Here is a 26,035-nt window from a genome sequence, read left to right as displayed (position 1 = left end):
AAGTCAATCACATGGAGAAAGGTGTTTGCCTCCATTTGGGAAAACAGTCTCGTTTCGTTCATGGGTTTTCTCATAAATTCACATAATGAGAAATCCCTTGAATGAAACATGATTGTTTTCCAAAATAGAGGCAAACACCTTTCTCCATGTGATTGGCTTTAAAATTGTTAAGACACTAGGATATTTTCTTACTCTTTTTAACATTAAACTATTGGTGAACTTAATTCACAAATAAAGAAGTTATATATCCACCAATGTGGTGTTGAACACTCATTTCATCATTCTACATTTATATATATATATATATATATATATATGTATGTATAAGAAAAGAGGGGGGAATTATTTTTTAAAGTACTTACAAGCCATTACACTTTCAGTTTAAACTGAATATTTTATTCTAAAGGCACAGGCACATGGCTGTGGGGGTAAGAAGTTCACTTCTTAACCTTGTAGTCTGGATTGGTCATACTGCATAATACATTGGGAAAGTATCCTCTGCTATAGCCTCAGGCTGATCAATGTCTTGTGAATGGATTTTGTAACCAGAAACTGTAGTAATTCTGCTTTTTTGTGGTGGGGTGGGTTGTGGGAGTGAAGGCTAATATTTTGGTTAACATCATGTGAGCAAAATGATACTGATGTTGAAATTCCTTGTTGACAACATTACAATCAGTTGCTCGGCACTTTCAAACAACTTTGGAATATAAAAATCCATTACCCAGAACCTGGTGAAAATTTGCAACAAGAAGAGCATTCAGTTGTGAAATACTGCCTCAAAATCAATTCCTGTCCATACTAGCATGGAAAAATGAATGTCAAATGAATGAAATAACTGTAATGGTTTATTAATAGCTTAGATATTGATATTCTAATTCAAGCATAACAATGCATCTATTAAATTTTGTTTTGATTCTAGATTCTTTTCTGGAAACCTGGTGAGAAAGAAACAACTTTAAAGAAAATTGATGTTTCTGAAAATACACATAATCGCCGTTCAACACGGAGAAGTCGACATCGTAGAACATCATCTAAAGTGAAAGCCAACGTAATGCTCCCTGCTTATTCAAACTTTAGCTTGTCAGTGGTAGCACGCAACACATATTATGAAGGCCCCGAGAGCAATGTCATTGATGTCCAGACACCTGAGGGAGGTCAGTTGAATTAAGTTGATAGAAAACATATTGAAACTCAGCCTTGCTTAATATAGATTAAACAGTTGTTTTATGTTTCTAAAATAAGATTTTGTCCTTGCCACCCACAAGTTTAGAACCACTGATGTGGATAGTTAACAATAAATGGTGCAGAGTTATACTTTCAATGTATTCAATTTTTTTGTATAAACCTATCTGTTCTTCAATCATTAAAATAAATGTTTGCATCTGTAGGATGTAGATTGCAAACTACCACCTCACAATAGATACTACTGTACAAGATTATGGATACTACTCTAAAAGCTAATCTAGGAATACTAAAGTTAAGGCAAGACTAACACTTCAGACATAGGAAAACACTCCTAAATTGAAGATGCCCTCACTCAGTGGGAATAAAGCCCAGGCAAACCAAATATGGCATACATCAAGAACAATGTCAGTTCTATCAAAAATCATAATATTCAAGTTTCCACATTATCTATTCATGACCTAATTATAAATTCAAAATGACCGATAAGGCAAACATACTCTTATTTTAGGTTGATTTTTCTACCAAACTATCAAAGATAATGTGCTCTAATTTGGAATGCCAACAGATTGGGGTACAGACTAGATGCTGAATTAAAGACATTGATGAAGTTGTCCTAGATTTCGTTGTGGGGTTGCTCATAACCATATGCAGCAGTTCGAGCATTTTTGACCCCTGGGTAGTAGCATTCAAGTGTCTCTGGAAGATGAACAAATGAAGCGTATCTAATCACACTAGAACAGCATCTAGACAAGTATCAAAGCAATACATGTGCAATACATCAATTATTCTCAGAGATATCATGACCTATAGATTGCTACTCACAGTCAGAAATGTCATTTTGAGAAAAATGCTGGAAATGGTTGATAATATCCACATTTTAGTGAAATATTTGCATTTTTGCACAGTCTAATAAGAGGCATATCCTTTGCTATTTTTCTGAGATTTTGTTATCTGAAATCTGAGGTATTAGTCTTGCCTTAGTTGTAGATACTACACAAAAATCTGTTGATACTACCCTAAAAGCTTATCTTTCATCCTTACATGATCAATAAAATAACTTCTAATAATACACTAAGGAGGAATCTCTTGACTATTTCCAGTCCTTGCAAAACTGTTCTCCTTTTATCAGTTCAAAATGAATTTATAATTACAATGAAGGTATTTTATATATTTGTTACTGTCCTATTATTTTCTTTATACAGCTCCTGGCAGAGTTCATTATTTTATGGCCTTAGTTAGAGGATCTGGTCACTTCCACTTAAAGTGGGAACCCCCAGAAGAAAGGAATGGTTTGTTAATTGGCTATAATATTGGATTCCAAAGGAGTAAGTTTTCTTAGATATAAATATTATCTGTAAAATATTTTCATTCAATGAAATTAAATTTATAATTATCAAAATTTCAAAAATACAATTGTTAATTATGTTAGAGAAAGTACTTAAGAGATATATTGCTTTAAAATGTCTTCTGCAGTTAATGGTTTGAAAGTATCTCCAGTACAATTTGAAGATGAACCAACTACTGATCCAACAATGACAGAGTATATACTACGTGGTTTGGAAGCCAGTACAAACTATCGGATACAGATTCAAGCAATGACCAGTGCTGGTGAAGGAGAACCATATTATATTGATGTATGGACCACAGATGCAGGAAGTAAGTGTATAGAGGCACAAATCAAGAGATGCACATTCACTAATTCATATAATATATATGACCAGTAGAGGGCATCAAAGCATTTAATTTCATTCTCTACAGTTTAAATTCATATACTACTGTATTTAAGCTTGTCTCCAACATCAGTAAAAAAAATAAGTACTTGATATCTCCTGGAACAGGTGATTTAATTTACTGTAAATTAAATCACCAGCTCTAGGAGATATCGGGTACTTTTTTCCTTCAATTTTGTTTGCATTTCTTGCCAAGTATCTTTTCAACACCTAGAGCAAAGAAACTCACTGTATACATTGATAGGCCATTAAAATAAACACATCAGATTGTTCGTTTACAAAATCAAATGAAGTTATGAAGAAAAATAAATTATTTACATAAAAACTTATCATTCGCACATTGACAATGCTCTTCTCAATGTGTGACATACCAGTTAAAATAATCTTTTTCAATTCTTGCACAGATGGTAAGGTAGGGATCATTCTCAAATAATTTTCAGTTCCTTTTTTGATCATTCCTGGCACATCTACAATCACTGGTATTATAACTGCCTTGAGATGCCATATATTTTTTTTCTATTTCAATGAGCAAATCTTATGTTTTCTGAGCTTGTCAAATTCTTTTGTTGCAATATTATGATCACAAAGGATACTCATATTATTTTTATTGTTGTTGTTATTATTATTATTATTATTATTATTATTATTATTATTATTATTATTATTATTATTATTATTATTATATAAGGGCTGCAAGCTGGTAGAAATGTTATCACACTGGACAAAATGCTCAGCAGCATTTCATCTGTCTTCACATTCTGAGTTCAAATTCCACTGAAGTTGACTTTGCCTTCCATCCTTTAGGGGTCGATGAAATTATTATTAGTATTATTATTATTATCATCATTATTATTATTATTATTATTATCTTCTTTCAATTTTGTTTCTATTTCTTACTGAGTGTTTTCCTGATGCCTACAACAAAGAAACTTACTATTTGCTTTGGTAGACCATTAAAATAAACACATCAGATTTTTCATTTACAAAGTCAAATTATTTGATAGAAAAAAAGGGAAGAAAGAAACAAAAAATAAAAAATAGAAAAAGATGAAAAATAGAAAAAAACAAAAAAAAATAAAAAGGAAAGAAAATTCACTGCAACAATGCTCTTCTAAATACCAGTTAAAACAACCTTTTGCACTTCTTGCATGGATGGTAAGTCAGGGATCATTCTCAAATAATTTTCAGTTCCTTTTATTATTATTGAATGAAAGAGCAGTGCATGTCAGCATTTTCTTTCACTCTTTACATTCTGAATTCAAATTTTACCAAGGACAACTTTGCCTTTCATCCTTTCAGGATCAATAAAATAAAGTACCAGTCAAGTACTGAGGTTAATGTAATTGACTTATACCCTTCCACAAAATTGTTGGTCTTATACCAAAATTTGAAACTATTACTCATATTATTATTATTATTATTATTATTATTATTATTATTATTATTATTATTATTATTATCATTATTATTATTGTTTCTTTTCATTATTATTATTATTTATTTATTTATTTAATTATTTATTTATTTTCTAGTGCCAATTGTTCCTGACTGGAACATGACACCAATGGGAAATAATTCATTAAATGTATCTTGGAAAATTGATTACAACAAAACTAATCAACATGTTGGCTTGATGCATGTTGTCGAATATAGAAAACTTGGTATGTCTGGACCATTTATTTAATCTACTTCATGTTGATTCATTAACTTACTCTAAATTCTTATTTATCTGTTTTGATATCTTAACTCTCTCTCTCTCTCTCTCTCTCTCTCTCTCTCTCTCTCTCTCTCTCTCTCACACACACACGCACACACGTATACATCATAATTATCCTTCTTTTACATCTGAACTTTTCTACACTTTCATTCATAAGTTGAATAAATCTTCTCCAGTACAGTGTCTCACCACCTTGTTGTAGCTCTTTATTTTATGTGTGTGTGTACGTATTTCTACATATACACATATAGTTATGTCTCAATAATCTCCAACTTAATGGCACCCCTTTTTAATAAACCTACTTTAATTATAAATATGCAAAAAATAATACTTAAGCAAAATAAATGCTGAACATTCATAATGATTGCTTTCAAAGTTAATTTATCACAATGCACTGCAGTAATGTGAGCATAAGTGTTTGTTCATTCAGTTAGTTTGCGTGTTGACAAATTAGAAGAAATAATAGAGGAATATAGTTTAATATTCTCATAAATTTCTAATATAGATAATATGAAACTATTTTTGAAGCACACATCAGCAAGAAGGTAAAAAATTAACAATGCCAGTTTTAAAGTAGCTAGAGAATGGATACCATTACCATTTGGAGGTAATGTAACTAGAGACTATAAGTTGAAAGTGATGCTTCTGCATCATGCTGAAAATCCAAAAGCAATTAGAGGTCTCATAAAAGTTATTCTTTCAGTCGTAAGGAAAGCAAATAAAAACGCTTGAGAGACTGCTTCACTTTTGAAAGACCTCCTCATATACAACCTCTACAACATCACCATTCAAATATTAGATTAATGTTTATACTTTCTCAGTCAATGGATCAGTATTTTATTGCAACATTCAAAGCATATTATCTTCAGCACACATTTGATCCTTTAATGTTGTTGATAAAAGGAGCCTGAAACAAAATTACAGAGTAAACTATGAAAAATGTTTAGAATACACTTCGTCCTCAATTTAATGACAGTTTTGAGAGATTTGAAGTGCAAATATGGAAGAAGGAAATCATTTGATGCTGGCAAGGAAAAACAGACTTTAAATAAAGTTTTAGATGCAGTAAAAATAATAAGCACTTGGAACAAATTTACAGCAAAAAAAAACTATGAAAAATATTTAATTCACTGACAATATTGATAGATTTGAAGAACCAGCAGAGATTCCTTGAACAACATAAATGATGTGTTTCAATTCAATACCACAAATGAAAATCTTATTGAAATGGAAGAACTTAAGGAAAAATCTTAAAAAAGATATCACAATAGAAACACCTGTTTATTCCCTTGCTCATAAAGGACTTGAAGAATCATTTTCACAAATTCAAAAAAATTAAGATTTTTTAAAATCTTAATATTCAAATTTCAAACAAAGTTGGCAAGTTGCTGTAGATCTAAATATATCTCGCGTTTGTTATTGTGAGATTTGTAAAGAAAAGAATAGACATGCATGACAGCATGGAACCCATGACATGCTTATAAAGAAAAGAAGAACTCCTTCAGCTTTTGGGTGATGAAACTAAAACAAGCAGCAAAAAAATATCAAGTGATGAATAAAAAATCTAAAGACAATAGTTTATAGCATGATTTCTATGTGAATTAGATTCTCACTTAATGATTAGACATTTAGAATGAATCAAATCATTAAGTTGTGGTATTGCTGTATCTGTGCACATACACATGGATATATGTACATGCATGCATACAAACAAATATACATGCATGTTGAATTTTACTTTCAAAACAAAAGATGATAAATTCTAATCTTCATAACTTTCAAATCTCTTCTTTTATTTTCTATGAAAGGTGAAAGCAATCTGAAAAGCACTCCTGGTCAGATGTTGAATCGCTGGCAGAATATATCTAACTTATCTGCCGGAATATGGTATGAATTTAGAGTTGTTGCTAAAAGTGGTGAACGCCAAGCAGCAAGTAGCTGGAAAAAAATTACTTTGCCTAAGCCAGGTGATTAATTTAATATTATTAAATAATAAAATAATGACTGGTTGATTTTATTGTTGTTGTTTTTGTACTTAGAAATTGTTTATTGTTTATATGTTACATTTACTCTTCTGCTGCTAAACTTCATCTCTTTATACTCTCTCTGCCTAAACATCTATTTTACTTCAGTGTCTTGTTATAGATATTGTTCAGTTATATTTGTGTGTGATATTTTATTTCTTCTATTTTGTTTGTTATATTACTTGTCTTAAAATAACAGAAATGTTTCTCCTATCTATCTTATAGCTTATGAATGGCTATTGCCATCTTACTAGCTGTTCTTCATGTCATTATCAGCTCTTTCAGAAAGTCGGTAATGCAAACACACAAATGCTTTAGATGCAACTCTGCCTCTAAATCTTTAAATATTTTTCACATTCTTCTTCAATTCCTAATTTATACTTTGCTTGATGAATCTAATGTCATCTATTCACAAATGATACATTTATATACTTAAATTAACTTAGGTAGGTTTCGCTATACTTGCATTGCATTCTCTGCAAAGATTTTCTTGAAAACACTCAGGCTACACAGCGTTATAATTATATAATTATAGATAAAGTTTTTCCCTACAGACATAGGACTACTTAGAAAATGGATCGCTTCTGTTTATGAATTTCTCACTATAGAAAATATAACGTCATTATATGTGTGGTTAGATTTCATAGAAGTTCTACATAAAAAAAAAATTGAGCTTATAATGTAGAAGAATGTTTTGTTAGTATTTTGATAGATTAATCCATCAGATTCTTTGATAGCTAATAAATAACTGTATTTTGTTTAAAGCAAGATATTTGTAGAAAGATTATTAAAATAACTAAGACCAAAAATAAATTTCTAACAAGAGTTTTTGATTCAATAAGTTGAATATCATTGGTAATTTAATAGTGTGGGGAGCACATAATAGAGAAATAAATTCATTACTCTAAATCAAATGGTGTTCTTGTCTGTCTGCCTCAATGAATATCCATCATTTATACATAAATACAAGTTAAAATTAAAAGGAAGTTAATTCTAAATTTAGAATTGTATTAAACTATTATGAATTGTTGTTATTATTATTAATATTATTAATAATAATAATAATAATGATAATGGCCAGAATAACCAGCAAAGTATTAGATTGCTGAAAAGAATGGATATCATGGTACTGTAGGCTGTAGGTAGCAAGCCCGCTACACATGCAAGACACCAGGAGTTTCAGCAAAACCTGTAACTGTTTCTAGCATAGGCACAAGGTTAGAAATCTGTGGGAAAATGTTCGGTTAACTTTAACCCTGTACTTCAAGAAAGTATGGTTGAAGTACTGTGGGGCACAATATAATTGACTAACCCCCTCTCACAAAATTTCAGGCCTTGCAACTCTGTTAGAAATAATTGTTTTAAGATGGTAGGTTGATAGAATTTGAGCATCAGAAAAAATGTCTTACAGTATGTGTTCTGGCTTTTTACATTCTGAGATCATATCCTGCCAAGATCAACTTTACCTTTTATCCCTCCAGTCTAGTACTAGGGTCAGTATAATTGACTAACTATTCTCAAAACTACTAGCTTTGTGCCTAAATTAGAAACAATTATTATTACTGTTTAGCACAATATTACACAGTTTAACATACCTTTCAAATATATTTCTTGTCTTCTCAATTCTGTTTTCTCTTTCTCTATTTTGAAAATATTATTTGGATGTTTCAACCATTTGCTGTTGTGCTTTTACATTGTTTTCATGCCAACTTCTATACAAATGCTTATTTCAGCTCATCCTTCTATTATATTTAAAGGTAAATATATCTGTGATTGCAATAGGTCCATTACTCTGGCATTTACTTAAACAATTCCTCTCCTTCATAACAACTAAAATGGTATTTGGCCTTTCTACTAACACCATCATAGTGCTTTCTCATCTTGATTCATTTTCTAATTTCTTTCTATCAAAAATATGTGGCACAAGACTTCATTATATTTGTATTCAGAATATTTATGTAATACCTATATCAAAGATAAAGTGTAAAATAATTTCCTAAGAGAAAATGAGGACAGGAGATTTTTCTCAATAAAAAAGAAGTTATATTTTAAAAAATTATTTCATTTAATTTAATTGTACATAATCTTTTATTTTTATCTTTTATCATTGTATTATCTATGAAATGTGCCACATATTTTCTGTTTTCATTTTCTTATGGTGTTTGGTTTCTTGGATTATCTTCCCACATCAAAAGAGGACATAACAAGAGGGTTTAAAAACAAGCAAAATATTCTTTGATACAACAGTAAGATTTAGCTCAAAGACACAATATCCACATTTACTGTTTATTCCCAATTTTCAATGAAAAGAGAGTTTTCAAAGAATAGTTTCAACAATTTTATAAATAACATTTTATCAGCTGCTGAATTCTTTTATTTAAAAAAACTGTTAATAATGATAGATTATTTGATTATTTTACCAGTTAAGATTCTAGAAGCTTTCAATGAACTTATGTTGATAATAATTTTTTTAAATTTAAAACACTCTGATATATTTACTTGTGTATAATTAGTCTTACATTTACTCTTTACAAAATCTCCAACCCCCTCATAGTTTGTCTAGGAATCTTATATTTTTGTGAAAAATATTTCAGATCAAATGGGTAGATGCACAGTTAAGAATTAAAATGTTTAGAATTTGCTTGTCATGACTAGTAGTTGAATGTACAAATTATCTTTGGAGAGAATATTTTGGTTTTCTGTTAGTTTTAAGAATAGAAATTGTGATAACTGAAACATCAGCCATGTCAACATCATTAGTCCCCAAGGGGCTAAGAAGGCTATAAGCATAATCCCTTACTCCAGATCATTCCATTAACAAAAGTAGATGTAAGTCCATTCATTATTTTCTTATCGAAGAAACTATATAGACATTGTATAACAATATCTATGCTATTAAACAATAGTGTGACAATGGCCATAAATTAGTAGATATTGCTAGAGAGGAAGAGTATCGATGTTATACCTTTAACTTTCTGTTCATTAACAAATTACTGTCATCCTTCTTATGTACTCTATTTTCATTAAGAATTCCTTTCATCCTTCTTATGTACTTTATTTTCATCTAAGAATTTCTTTTATCCTCCTTATATACTCTATACCAATACCTTAACATGTTACCAATACCATATGTTATTCTCATGGCCTGCTCATCTATTCAGTACCAACTGATCTTCATTTTCCATTTATTAAAATTTTCATCCTATTAGTGAATAACTTCAAAATGCATGTTACCCTACTTAAGCAGAGAACTGTATACGTTTTCATTTTCATCCGCCAACATAAAATAATTGTACACAATATAACACAATTTATTGTCTTTGATGATTTCTTCTGAATCCTTCATATTTTTAGCATTATACAAACTATATCAAGGAGGACATCAAAAATCTAATTAGAAAAAATTATGTGTTGAAGAAAAGACAACCTTACTTCAATGATTAACATTATTTTAAACAAGTGGATAAGAAGTGATTAAAATAATTTTAGTTATTGAAATAAAGTTATTGTTTCTTCACTGCATTTTTTTTTTTTTACTGTTTGATGCTCAGTAAATCAAATACGTTAACACTAACTTAACTCAACATCCCTGAGTAATTTCTCAAATTTATCCAAAATATATGCTGCTTCCTCAAAGCCAAAAAGTATTTTAACCATTAAGGTCCTACAAGACATAAGAATTGTACTCTCCTCATCCATTCTATCCTTAAAAAATTCTATCCACTTACAAAGCTATTTTGTTTTATTTTCTTCAAAATACGAATTGTACATGTAAAAACAAACTTTTATAAAAAAAACAAACTGAGAGAACTAAAATATTGGTGTTGTTTATTAACTTGTAGTAATAACCTATTAACTACGTGTTGTTCTTTTTCTACTAACATACTGTAGGCAAAATTAGGCTAAAAATACTAACCTTCATAACTTTTATAGCAGCATATTTTACACTAATCATTGTTATAATACAGAAAATATTTTGTATTTTGGTTAACACTTAGTTCCAAGAATTATTTATAACTTGTAATTTGTTAATGTAAAAATGACCAATTTAATATTGTCATTGGATAAATTTAATGTTTAATTATTTATTTTGGAATGTGATGGTATTTTTAACCGTATATAACTAAAGTAGATTCTTTTTCTTCTTACATCTGGTACTATTTCCATTATGTTTCTACCTTTTTAACTACTTTTAAATTTTGGATTCATCATCACTATCATCATCATTATCATCATTTAACTGCTGTGGCAGACAATAGCCACAATCCTTTTCCACTGCCCATTACATTTTCCATAATCAGTTGTTGTCTCATAATCTCTGGCTATCATTGGGAATTGAATCATTATGTGAAATTTGACCAAAACAGATACCAAAAGTTAGCTTGTCATCCAACACTCTTAGCAATTTGACTAATTCACAGCTCTGAACTTGTATTTCACCTATCAACCCTAAAATAATGAAAGGCAAAATTTGAACTCAGGGCACAGAGACTCAGAACATATACCCCCAGGCTTTCTATTTGGCACTCTAATGGCCCTGTCAATCAGTTGCCTTCAATTTGGAGTTAATAATTTGTTATCTATATACTGAGTCCTCCTGATATTATCTTTACTATATTCTGTATGTGTATGAGTGTGCACACATGCATGCATATGTGTGTGTACATGTGTGTGCATCATAGAAAAGTAGTTAACTTTTATGTAATGATGATGATAAAGATTATGATGATCATATATATAAAATTACTGTTTTCATCATGTATTCATCAATACATAATATAGGTTAATTTTTTTAAATTATTATTTTTATTCTCTCCTCATTACATTCCCATTAAGTAGAGTGAAGGCCTTAGATCAAAACTGAAGAGAAAGTTTTAATCTATCTTGTTCCCTGTCTTCTCTCAATTAACCCAACCATAACCACTACCATGTGAAACTAGCATGAAAATTAGCCAGTAGTGGAGTTTCTACACAGTCATTTGATCTTCTGCAATAGCAGCCAAATTTCCCTCAAATCATTCCTTAAGATCTTAGACAAGAAGGACTCATTTGATAATGTGATCCTGAAATGTTATCACTAGAATTCTCAATGAGGGATGGCCTAGGGTTAAAGAACAAGTTAGAAAAGATGTGATCGTTCATTTAGTCATAGAAATGACTGATTTTTTTTATGTATGTTTTTTTAACATATTTGTTCCTAGTAAATTTAGTTATTCATATTAACATAAAAGAATCTTATCTCTCAGAGACCTTGAACTTCATACAATTATAGTCACCCTGTCCTTCAGCAAAAATGTCTGAAAAGCTCAAAGTCATTAGTTTACCTTATTGCCAAGTTTGAATATCTTTGATTTTCAAGAATTTTATTAATTTTAAATATAAATTGACGAAATTAATGCCCCATCTCAGGAGATGGCACATTTAGAAATAGTTACATACATTGGGTCTATTTTAGCTTTAAAAAGTTAAAGATTCTTGCTGATTGAATGATTCCACTCATAAGCTCATTAACATTTTCTAATTATACACTCACATCCTAAATACAATAATCTATCAACTTCAGTACTTCTAATGAACTTAGTTTTTTTATACAGTTCTCAAAGACTATCTTCATACTTTCATATTTTTACCTACACTTCACATGCATAAATATGAACTAATTTCAATTTTTCTGTTATCTTCTTTGATTATAATCTCTGGTTCTGTCTTACCCATTGCATATAGATACATGGTTTGGTTCTATTTTCACCCCGTTATTCATTCTTTCTATTCTTTTCTATTGTTTCAAAAACATCTACATTATCCCAGCATCATTATCTGATCATGTAAAAACATGATTAAATCAATATTTTCTATTCACTTCTGCATCTCCCAATTCATCCTATTGTCTTTTATTTTTTATATTGATATACAGATCTTAATTAAGATAATCACTGTCATCATCTAAGCATGATAGTAAATACCTAGCTATAATAATTGAATGATGTATTTTAGAAAGCCTATGGCTCCTATAAACTAGTTTTATCTCAAACTGTCTCTTCTCCTTTCAAGTGCCTGACTGTCTCTATTGCATTTTTCATCTATCATCTCAATCATCAGCATGTTTTTATAAACCTTGTGTCTTCATTCATGTAATTTATTAAAACTATACTCTGTATACTAATGTTCAATAATGTTTGCAGGCCTGCTGCATATGAAAGACCCAGGGTCAAGAGATGTTCCTCAAAGCTGTTTATAGCTACCGTCCAATGATACAAATTGTGCTGAACAGGAAGCAAAGAGCCCAGACCTATTCCATTGTCACTGTTTATATCCAATACAGTATTCTACTTTAGTTGTGGGAGACTATAAGTCCGTACATTTTGTATGACAGTAGAAAGTAATCCCAGACAGTGGATAAATAAGGCATCACTTACAAAAAACATTAGATTTTATCTTCTTCCAGACTAATATTTTAGCCATAATCAGAAAGTTTCTTGCTTATTAGCTATTACATAGGTTAAGAGAGGTTTGCTATACATAAAGGAAACAGCTGAATTCAAGAAATCAAGAAATTCTCTGCATTGGCAAATGATTTACAAAATGGAATAAATTATTTTGTTTTAAAGCTAAAGAGAAATCAAATGTTTTGGAACAATGTTATTTGGAGAGGAAATTTTTGCATCCATTAATACTAATTATTACATTAAAGTATAAACAGGTGAAGCACTAAATAGTTTTAAAAGAAATTTTGACTGAAGTACAAGAGACACCCTGTAAGGAAACATAAGGTGATCGTTAAAATGATATGATTCTATTTGTACCTTTGAGAAACAAATTTATAGAAGTCATTCTAACTAGACACTTGATGATTAAGGCATTCCAACTCTGACCACTCTGTCAGACTATATTAACCAATGTATGTCTCTCTCTTCAGAAATGATAGTGTAATTTAAGGGATATTTAGTTGCTATTTCTAGCAGGTAGAAAACCACATTGCTGTTGGCTTGTGTTCAGTCTCCTTCATTAATATTTGATAAAGACAATTTCAGGAATATAGATTACAAATTCTGTGAAGAAATATTAGAAATATTGTGTTAATTAGTTGTATCTCTGACATAAGAATATTTAAGGAACAAAAAGTTAAACACATGAATTTTATCAAGTATGACTGCATTATGTCAGTGAAGCTCAGTGTAGAGCAGCATTAGACATACATGCTGGTATTTATTTTCATCTTTATTTGAATTCAAATACTGCCATTCGTCTTGGATGGATACAAATAACTGGGCTGATTTAATTGCCTATTAAAACACATGCCTCAAAATACATGGCCTTACGCAAATATTTATCTACTACAGATATCAGCAACTTCTTTTTGTAATGGTCCGTTTTTTATTTTTCATGTTTTCCTATGTCCATATGTGGCTCACACACACACGTGTGTGCATGTATATCATATATCACATATAGAAATATTCCAATGTTCCTCCTCCTCCTCATTCCATCAGTGATTCACTTGTGAGCTGCGTCCCACTTGTGACCAACCCTTTATCTATTCTAAATAGCTTTTAAATGCAAAATGTAACACTAATTTTCTGTTTGTGTGTACTTTAAGGCACAGCTACTCAAGATCTAACTTCTGCTACCTGGTTTATTGCCATGATGGTGGCAATTGCTCTTCTCATCCTCATTCTGATCATTGTGTGTATTGCCAAGAGAAACCGTGAAGCCAAATATGATGGTAAGTCATATTTTATTGGTTTATTTTTAAGACGTCTTTTTTTTCTAAAGAAGTAAGCACTTCATGAATACTTTAAGTATTTAAGTGTCATTTTCAGTATATTGGGAAAAACAATTCTGAGCTTTTGTTAATTTTGGTTGAAATGTTTAATTCATTTAGAAGTTTACTCAAAATTCTATAACTTTTAAGCAGCAGAAAAAATAGATAGCACATTCCAACCCATGGTCCAACCCATGCCAGGATGGAAAGTGGGTATTAAATAATGATGAATACTACTACTACTAATATTCCAAAATGAAGTTAAGAGAATGAAGATATGTTTGTGTTGTTTGATACAAAGTATTATGAACAGATAACAATGCTTAGTTTTGTGCGATGTAAATTGATATCTTAGCAAAAATAACAAGAAAAATTTGTTCAACAACAGATTTGCTGTTAGAGGTTATCTATAAATGATCATAAAATAAAATTAAACTAATTAACCATATTTCATTGGATTCTTGTTTTATAAATACTTGTAATTAAGGATAATAATTCATTATTCTATATATAACCATTGTGTTGGCTAATCAATGTGGACTCTATGTAAAGTGATAGTGTAAATAAGACAAGGGTGACTATTTGAGAGATTATAGGTTATTGAAGAATGACAAGTAATAGATTGATGGTTAAAAACAATAAAACAGACCTATCAAACCCATGCTGTCATAGACTAACATACATTTAGCAATTCATTAAGGATATCATTTTGAGTTGTGAAGAGGAAGATTTAATTACTTGATAGAAACGTGTTTCTAAGTAAACTGAATTGTTATAGTTTTAGCCATAGTAAAAAGAATTAGTTAAGCAATTTTTGTTATTTGTAAAATATCTGTACAATAGTTTACCATACTATGTTGTAGTCATTATCATCTTAGGCATCATCAACATCATCACTGTGCTCTGGTTCTGAGAGACTAAACCAGAGCATATATTTATGGGTGTTTTTAAAATATCACATTCTAAAATGATGTGTTCACAGACAATGATGTATATGTCTGTCATATTTAAAAATGTATTTTCCTCTCCAGTGCAAGAAGAAGAAAGACTACGAGGCCATGATCCGTACAGTACTGATGACCACCTCAATGACAGTAAAAAGTAAGTCACAAACTAGATATCTTCTCTGATAACTTTTATAAATATTCTCCAGTGACACAGTTCTTCTTTAATAATCTCGTCAATCCACAAATAGCAAGAAAATGATATTTTAATATCTTTGTTCTTGTACAAAGTACAATGTCAATTTTTTAGGGAGGATTACAGCTGATTGAATTTGCCCCTAATATTACAGGTATCTCTTTTATTAAGACCATTATAACAGGGACTTATTTTATTTAGGCCTATGTGACAGCTACCTATTTTATTAAAACTAATATTACAGGTATCTATTTTATTAAGGCCATTGTTATAGATACATATTTATGTAAGACTAATATCACAGGTACCTATTTTATTAGACCTAATATTACAAGCATCTATTTTATTTAAGCCAATATTACTGGTATGTATTTTTGTAAGGTAAATATTAGGGGTGCCTATGTTGTTAAACATTATATTTTTCTTTCCCTCCTACAAATCTGAAAAAGCCTTTACTCTTATCAATGTAGCAAGCTATTGTTACTTAAAGAAAAACTTTAACTCCCAATTCTATAATAAAAACACTAAAATCTTGAGCTGCTGTCGTTAAAATGAAACATTTATCTACCTAATACTTTATCATGTTATATCTTATATTACCATATGTATTTCTTGTTGTATTATGTTTATTTGAGAAAATATATAAAATTGCAGTGTTTATTCTCTACAGTGTTAATCAGTAAATAATATTCGAATATTTATTATAAATTAAATAAATTACAAACCTCACAAAGCAAATATTTAACCCTTTGGGTTAAATATTTGCTTTGTTAATACCCTTAAAAAAAGATGTGATTTGCTATTTGACTGGCAGAGTATTCACACCAACAGACATTCAATGTTTTCTTTTGTCATCATGTTCGTTCTTTCTTTTCCTTCAATGCTTTACAGAAAAAAAAGGTAAAATCTATATTAAGCACTTGCCTCTCCATTTTCTCTCCTCTTTAGTTTTTGTAAGTCCATCGCAACCTTACTTCACCTTACTTTATTCTATGCATGACACACCATTTTCAGCCATACTACACTTTTTAGTTCATTTTTAAAAAATAGGAATTTAATATTAAGTTAATTGTTGTTGCTGTTATTCATCACTACCACCATCAACACTGTTACCAGCTCCACCACCAATCATTGTCACCACTGCTGGCATTGCCACTACTACCAATACCACTTATCATCACCATCATTATCACTATCACTTCACTACCATCACCACCACCAATAATGTTCATTTACATTATATAGCATATGTAAAATATGTTGTCTCTAGTTTATGTTTTTTTTTTTATGGCTGCTTTTGTTATATTTATATTTTAATTTAAACTTAAATATCAATATGTGCGCTACTGCTTTTTCTTTTTAACTCTCTAAGTTGTTGTTGTTTAGTTCTGTTGTGTCGGATGCCCCCAGATGATGAAGTAGGCTAGCTCAATACACAGATATAGAAGGAGAAGTCTAGACGTCGGGTAGTTGAGTAGAGGTCATCCAAACATGCGATATAACAGTGGCGACAAGGATTTCGTAGCTCACACAGCCACTGGTCTTGATGATTGTTTAAAAAATTACAATTATCTGCTTCCAAACCTAGAAAACATATTTGCTAAGTGCAGTGGCGGGAACATTTTTTCCAAGCTGGATTTGTCAGAGGCCTAACTCCAATTACTGGTAAATGAAGAATGTGCTAAAGTATTAATAATCATACTCATAAAGGTCTGTACCGTTTTAAAAGACTGCCATTTGGGGTAAAGGTCACACCAGCAATATTTCAGCAAGTGATGGATACTATGCTAGCAGATTGTGAGTTTGCGGTCCCATACTTCGATGACATATTGATGAAAAGGGAATCAAGGGACCAACATATTGAACATAGAGAAGAGGTTTTCAAATGAATATGTGATTACGGGTTTAAAGTAAGGGAGGATTAATTTGAATTTTTCTTGACAAAAATAAAGTACTTAGGACAGGTGATCGATGAAAACGGACAAAAACCGGACCCTTCTAGGATCAACATGATAAAAAAAATGCCTGCTCCTACTAACAAAACAACACTACAAGCATTTTTAAGTTTAGTAAGTTATTACCAGTTGTACATACCTAAAATGTATGAGCTAAGAGCTCCGTTGAATAAGTTGCTAAAGAAGGACTCAAAATGGAGCTGGACAAACGAACGTCAGAAATCATTCGAGGAACTAAAAAAGCGGTTAACATCAGATTTATCATTAACTCATTTTCACCCAAATCTGAAAATAATTGTGGCATCAGATGCCAGTGAATATGGTATAGGAGCTGTGATATTGCATAAATTTAATGATGGTAAAATCAAAGCTATTGCACATGCATCAAGAGCTCTATTACCAGTGGAAAGAAACTACAGCCAGATTGAAAAAGAGGCATTATCATTTATCTTCACAGTAAAAAAATTCCATAAATTCTTACATGGGAGGAAGTTTACACTGCAAACGGATCACCGACCGTTATTGTCTATTTTTGGTTCGAGAAAGGGTATCCCCATGCACTCAGCAAACTGCTTACAGTGCTGGGGGACTACTCTGTTGAACTACGATTTCGAGATGGAATTTTTGCTATCAATGAAAATGGGACACGCAGATGGGTTGTCTAGGCTAATTCCAAAATATGAGGAACCTTTTGAAGACACAGTGATTGCATCGTTAAAACTAGAAATGGAACTGAAGAACATTTTGTGCAATGTAGTACGTGATTTGCCAGTAACGCAGGAAGAAATTAAATTGAAATCGGGAAATGATAGGATCATAAATAAGATTTTTAAAATGTTGAGTAACACAAAAAATATAAATGAGTGGGACACAAATTCAAAGCACTATTCAGTATGTTATGAGGTATTATTATATGCACAAAGAGTGGTAATACCTGAAGCACTGCAAAACAGAGTATTAAAAGACTTTCATGTAAGACATCCAGGGATTGTCCGGATGAAGAGCCTTATGAGAAGTTACGTTTATTGACCAAATATGGACAAGCAAATTGAGAGACTGGTAAAACAGTGTAGGGGATGCGCTATGGCAGCAAAGGCGCCCCCAGTGCAGATTCAACCGTGGCCAAAAACGGATTCAGCATGGTCCAGACTACATGTGGATTTTGCAGGACCAATAAATAGCTCTTATTATATCATTGTGGTGGATAGCTATTCCAAATGGCCTGAAGTGTGTAAATGTTCAAGGCCAACCACTAGTGTGACGATTGACTTCTTGGAAGAACTGTTCGCTCGGTATGGAGTGCCAGATACGATCGTGTCAAATAATGGTACACAATTCACAGCGAAGGAGTTCGAAAGATTCTATAAGTCAGTTCAGATAAAGCATGTGTTAACTCCGCCATACCATCCAAGGTAAAATGGGTTAGCAGAAAGATTCATCGACACATTCAAGAGAGCCTTAAGGAAGACCAAACAGGAAATCCTTGAAGATACAAATATGACTAAGTTTTTGCAGGTGTATAAACACCGAATCCAAATGCAGAGTCGGGTAGGTCACCTGCAGATTTGATGTTTTCCAGAAATATTCGTTCTATTTTTGACAAATGGTTGCCGAGCAGGAAACAGAAAATAGAAAATTCGGGAAGAAAAACGAAATTTTTTAACACAGGTGACAAAGTGTATTTTAAAATATATAGTAACGGAAAACAGGACTGGGAACAAGGAATTATAACTAGGCGTCTGGGTAACGTGATGTACATGGTAAAAGGACCAAAATATGAACACAGAAGGCATTTAAACCAATTAAAAAAAAGATATACCAAAAACCAAGAGAGGTGAGAAGAATCAATGGATTTATGGTATGATTTGTTTGAGGTCCCAGAACCACAAGCAAAAGCAGAACTGACACGTAGATCGAATAGGAAGAGAAAACCTACAGAAATGATGGAAATTAATGCTAAGAGAAAAAGATATGCCAGTTTCTCAATGAGGAAATAAAATTGATAAATTCAGGTTTTAAAAAAAACTCAAAAGGGGGAGGTGTTGTGTCGGACGCCCCCAGACAATGAAGTAGGCTAGCCCAATACGTAGATATAGAGGGAGAAGTCTAGATGTCGGGTAGTTGAGTAGAGGTCATCCGAACATGTGATATAACAAGTTCCAAGTCAGTCATGATCAAGCAACCCTATGATCAAACACTTTCCAACCATCATCACTATATCTTTTATTTATTTTACAGCTATAGTATATCCCTGACTACACTGTCCAATGAGTCCTTATTATAAGATGGTACGGTTAATTTGAATGAGATGTAGCTGCTATTTCAAGCATATCTCATCATTGGTCTAATCATCGGTTACAATTACATTTGCACTTAAATACACTGCTGGAAATATTTATCTCTTCTTCAACTCTGTGGGACAACAATAATAGCATTTTAAATTTCACCTTTTACCACCTTCCTTCCAATCTTCAATGTTTCACTGTGCACAGATTTTAAATGTTTGTCTTGTTCCTATTTATTGAAACTGTTTCTTTTTAATTTATCATATTTTTTTATTATTTTATAATTATCCACTTTGTGCCAAGTCATTACACTTTGTTGGAAAGTGACAGTTGTAGTTTAGGCTCAATTTCCTGTAGTAACAACTTCTTTCCGATAAATTAGAAACTTCCATTGCTGTATTAGCCCTTTGCCTATCCAAAGCATTTTCATAAGTTTGTCCCAAATGTTCATGCTTCTTTTCAGACTTTTAGTTAGCCTTTATTTCTTATGTTCTGAGGAATTTAAGACTTTCCTTTTGTAAGTCTCAAGTTACTCTGGTGACCAAAAAAAACTGAGAATTTGTGTCATATATGACACATGTATGCCAAGGAAATATGTCTTGTGTTTCATTTAAGATATGCAGGACAGGTAAAGGGTTAAACAAAAAATAAATAAATTAATAAAATGGATATAACAGGAATATGTTGTATGTGCATATATAAATGTGTGTGTGTGTGTGTGTAATGCCTTGAAGTGTGTACAAGCCTGTTGTGTATGAGTGTTTATTATATCAAAAAGGAACAATTGCTTGAGTTTTACCTAGTGGCTGGTCACAACTAATAATGATGTCAATAATGATGAAGTATTTGTTATATATGGGTAAACTTTTGGCCTTCCAAAAAGTTTTGGTATGATAGGATAGGTGCAACATTTTTACTGAAGAGGTGAGTATATTACTTCCTTATATGGAAAGAGAAAAGATGAGGATCAAGGCACATATATGTGTGTGTGTGTGTGTATATATATATATATATATATATATATATATGTGTGTGTGTGTGTGTGTATGTGTGTGTATATAAATATATATATAATCAAAATAAGCAACAGGATATCAAGAGGTGATGCAGTACGACCGTTTCAAGCGGCTCCATTTAATTGAACAATGTAATCATTACATCATTTTAAATGCAGGACTATCCTCAGCTGCATAAATAAATAGAATTTTTTAATCAGTTGGACACATTAATATAATTTTACTTAAATTCTCTAACAGAGCAAGAAGAGGGAAAAAGTCCATGTTGCTACAAATGTAGCTCAAAATATACTACACTTCTAAGAACTGTATCAAGTTTGTTATGGTCATAGCTTGTAACGGATTGTGGTTCATTTTTAATTTATCATTCTTTTTTATCATAGACTACTGCATCACCTCTTGATATCCTGTTGCTTATTTTGATTTTATTCACCTTACTTTGAGTTGTATGGACAATACCGCATTGACTTGGTGCTTCGACTTAAATACCTAATTCAACTGAATCTCAATTATATATTGGCCTGCCCACCTGGTCAGTGGGTGATATCATTCAAAAGCTACAACAATGCAAGGAACCATATATATGTGTGTGTGTGTGTGTATGAACACATCAGCATATGCATAAGCAAACTTATATCCATCCAAATACACATATGTAGATTATAGACTATATGCACAAAATTAAATCAACCAGAACTCTTCTTTCAAAATGATACCCATAAATAATAGATGCTTCTTAACAAAATTCAGTTTTGAGTAGACTGTCACTTTTTGATATGATAATCATATATTATTACCATTGTATTTCAAGAATAGAGATCTATATTAGATAATGTTTGCACCATGTACTAGCATGTGGGTGTTTTGAGCTGGCTATGGTGTTCAAAACCTTTTTCTCTGAAGTAAGAATTTTTTTCCATGGCAAACTGCTGTGAAAAGCTTTTACAGGTTCAAATATGTCCCAAACATATTAGAGCTGATTTAAAGTTTGTTTATATGTGTACGTATATATATATATGGGTTTTTTGGCTCACAGACTCCAAAAAATGATATCAGTTTATTACCATCACGTTGAGATTTTAAGATACCTGATCCATAGAATTTCATTGTTTTTTCAATAAAACAGCTTATGAAAAATATGGTATAACATATATACATAGATAGAAATTGTATTTTCTTCAAAACCAGAATGCTTTCTTAAGATTCTATTGAAAAACTAGTAAAAATCTTTAAATTTTTACAGACAAATTACATCATTTTAATTCCCATGAATTTGGATTTGGATAATTTTTCTTGACCACTAAACTTTAGGAAGAATTTGAGCCAAGTTCCAGCAATAGCCTGCCATCACATGCAAGTCAGTCTACCACGATACCTTTGTCCCATTGGTTTTATGTCCTGATGGAAATGTTCTCCCTGCTCATCACTTGTGTTACTGAGGTTTTCAGGGAATTTACAGCTTGTTGCTGACTATTTTGGCATAGTTGGCTGCTTTCTTGTTGCCCAGTAATTCATTTACACCTATTACAAATGGATTCCATACAGCTGCTTCTATACAATTCGTTGAATTTACAAAGTTCCTATCTGTCATCTATTTTCTGATTTGAGGCCAGCTTTATTTTTTTCACTGCCCAGACTGGGAAATGTACTACAGATATAGTGAAAGTATCATCCTTCTGTATCTAGATCTTTAACAAACTGCTTCATTCTGCCCAGTTTCATATGGAGTGGAGGTAGGATGATTTTTTTCCTGGTTGAACAAAAAGGTTCTTTAGCCACATTAAAAGACCTTGGAGCTAATGTTCGCTACACCCATTCTTTGGTCAACCAATGTTTTTCTGTCCCACATACATAAAAAGCATGGATATTTGGTGTATCTACTTTGTTTCTCCAGAAGAAAATTGACCATATAAAAGTTCATGCTTATCACCCATTGATGATAGTTGGGATTTGGATATCTTGAAATCTAGACAAGATGGTAAAACATGGATTCCGTTTTGGGATTTAGCATTTCAAAAAACCTGCAAATCAGATAAAAATGTCCTGACAACAAAATACCTGTTGGGTAGTGTTACTTGTATTTCTTTCTGTTAACATCAGCTTATTAGTATAATAATTGTTTTAGAATAAAAACAATACTCCAGATTTTAGTATTGATTTAATATTAGACATTGCTGTTTTAATACTGTGTTAATTTGTTTTCTGATTCTCTTGAAGAAATTTAGGAAACTACATTTTTATTTATTAAAAATATTTTTACATTTAACATTACATTTTTCATTAATATGAGCTTTTGTTTGTTTTTCATACTTGGTGAAAAAATAGTTACATTATTTCACTAGCTAATGTCATATATTTCTTTTTAAACTAATTACTTTTTCCATGTATTTCTTTGTTTATAAATTTTTATCAGTATTTTTACTACAATAGCTGGCTTTCATTAGTCTTATGCAGACAGCAGATCGTTCTATTTAGCCTGTAAAACATAGATTTACAATTGCAAATGTTTTTATGGAACATAATGTTTTTCCCTTAAATAATCTCAGTTTGTTCTAAATCTGTATCTTTATTTCAATATCCATTTAATTCTTCAAATATAACTTTTGATCTTTCAGTGATGAAAATGGAATTGGTAAACCTGGAGCCTTAGTGAATGGAGACAAAACCAGTGGAATAAGTGATTCCGATAGCTTAGGAGACTATGGAGACGTTGATCCTAGTAAATTCAATGAAGACGGCTCCTTCATTGGACAGTATGGCACCCAGGACAAGAAGGAAGCAACGGAGACTGCTGCACCATCTGCCATGTCTACGTTTGTGTAACTCGGCAAAAAAAAATGAGGTTGTTTTTTGGGGTTTTCTTTTTCTTTCCTCTCGGTGGATGTGAGGAGAAAAATGATAAAAACACCAATGAAACTACGGAGATTATAACTCTCCTTAACTACCCTTTTTGTATGTATTTCTGAGCTGCACTGGTTCATCAAATATGGGGCTTAGCTTGATCCCCTTGCCAGCTGCTGAATACTATTGCAAACAACAGTGATAAACTATTGTTAACAGATGCTTCAGTGCCATTAAAAAAAAAAAACATTTATTTAAATTTAAAATTTACTCAAAAAAGGTGAACAAAATAACTTGCTTCAAACCAAAACTAGAATTCACATCAATGATTAAAATACCCAACAGTAATCATCCATAACTAAATACTTCTATTTATTTAATCATTAACTTTCATACTGTTTTTGTTTTGTTGGTTTTTGTTGTATTTTGGAGGGGTTTTTTTCCAAGTGTGTGAAAAAATAAAAATTGAAAAAAAATGAATGTTGGGTGGGGAGAAAGTGTGTTTGTTACAACCTTCAACATCTGCAGATATGTGTGTATGTATGTACTAGTTTCTCTGTGTGCATGTGCATGCATCAGTATGTCTGTGTGTGAGTGTGAGTAGTTAACTCAACAGTTATGTGTACAGCTATACTTGTGCTGCAACAATGGGTTTTTTTCTACAAACTGTATGAAAAGTGTAGTTAGTAAGAATAGCTTTATTTGCTACTGCTGCATGTAAATGTGTTTCAAAATAGCGTTATTTGTTTAAATTAATGTTTAGATGCAGTTTTTTGCCATCTTTCTTCATTGGAAGTTTGTTGTCTTCTCTTTGCATTATCTAATTTAGTTATTGTTTTACATATATATATATATATATATATATATATATATATATACTCTCTGCATTAAATCATTTATTCATTCTATTTCACTTAATACATTTCAAAAATGACTTAAGTTTCCTATTTATTCCTTCATATTAATTCCTCAAAACTGGAACTTTTAGTTTCAGTTTTTTCCACCACACCAAATCATATTGAATACAAAATCATAATGCAGTGTTTTGTCGATGTGTAGACATTTGCTGTCTGCTGGTACAATGTGGGTGTCTATTCAGATATGGTCCAGGCAGCAACTTCAAGTGAGAAAATAGAGAAAAATATATTGTTTTATAATCAAAATTGTGTCTAATATTGTTACTGTGCTTGCAACAGAATACACTCTGGCTGACAGCATCTCTTTATTATTATTATTATTATTATTATCATTATCATCATCATTATTATTATTATTATTATTATTTATTAGCAGACTCAGTAGAATGCCAGACAAAATACCTTGTTGTACTTACTTGGCTGGGAGTTAATTCTCTATATTTGTGGTCTTCTGCTAATATCATCAGCATCTTCATCCTTATCATCCTCATCATCATCATTATCATCATCATCATCATCATAATTATTTTAAGGAAAATTCTTAACTCTTGTTCTTGTTGCTGCCTTGTTTATTGGATTATGAGTTTCTATTACGTTATTCCTGTTTGTTAGGGTGTCACCACACAGCCACGTGTATATAGCATACACACAATTGTGTGTGTGTGTGTGCTTGTTTATAGGTATGTATGTATATATATATATATATATGTGTGTGTATGTATACACACACACACATATATATGTATATAATATATGTGTATGTGTATATATATGTATACATATATTTATATCCTTAGATGCATAGGTACACACACATGGGTACTATCTAGGCATGTAGTGTGATGCTCTTATTCATTAATCGATCTTTATTCACCAGTCATTTATATTCTTTATCTCTTTATTGACTAATTTTTTTTATTTTATAACTTCAGCCTGTTTATCTTTCTGTGATCTCCAGCATGTAAAGAGGTCTACATGACTGGCTTATTGAATTATTCATCTTCAATCAGTATCATTCCATAGTTATCTTGTCAATCCTGCACAAACAACTGTGTATTGTCAGTTTCTGTGGATTAATAATTGATGCTGAATTCTAACTTCATTGTCCATTACCTTATAAAGCACCTATGTTGTGCGGGTGCAGAAAGCACTTTGTTCACCTTTCCACACACACAAACATGCATACACTGATACACTCACTCATACAGACACACACACACACACATGTGCACACACATATATGTGTTTACATATATATGTATGTATATGTATGTACTGTTTATATATATGTGCATATGTATGTATATGTCTATATAGAACTATATGTATGCATATATGTATACACACATACACTCACACACACACACACAAAGATAGGTGTGTATGTGTATGTAGTCATACACACATATATGCACATATATATATGTGTATATATATATATATATATATATATATATATATAT

General features: G+C 31.3%; 1 protein-coding gene across 1 annotated transcript in view; it reads left to right on the top strand.

Annotated features, from left to right (window-relative positions):
- Positions 1-26,005, top strand: part of LOC106881289 (neuroglian) — a 140,818-nt gene extending 114,813 nt beyond the window's left edge. The window contains exons 17-25 of the mRNA XM_052968053.1: positions 920-1,154; positions 2,388-2,510; positions 2,659-2,841; positions 4,448-4,576; positions 6,441-6,599; positions 8,390-8,413; positions 14,254-14,379; positions 15,450-15,519; positions 23,430-26,005. Of these exons, the coding sequence (XP_052824013.1) occupies positions 920-1,154; positions 2,388-2,510; positions 2,659-2,841; positions 4,448-4,576; positions 6,441-6,599; positions 8,390-8,413; positions 14,254-14,379; positions 15,450-15,519; positions 23,430-23,637 (1,257 nt within the window). The 3' untranslated portion in view covers positions 23,638-26,005. The remainder of the gene's footprint in view (positions 1-919; positions 1,155-2,387; positions 2,511-2,658; positions 2,842-4,447; positions 4,577-6,440; positions 6,600-8,389; positions 8,414-14,253; positions 14,380-15,449; positions 15,520-23,429) is intronic.
- The last annotated feature ends 30 nt before the right edge of the window (positions 26,006-26,035 follow it).

Source organism: Octopus bimaculoides, chromosome 5 (assembly GCF_001194135.2).
Source record: "Octopus bimaculoides isolate UCB-OBI-ISO-001 chromosome 5, ASM119413v2, whole genome shotgun sequence".
NCBI classification, from domain to species: Eukaryota; Metazoa; Mollusca; class Cephalopoda; order Octopoda; family Octopodidae; genus Octopus; species Octopus bimaculoides.
This window is presented reverse-complemented; position numbering and strand designations above follow the sequence as displayed.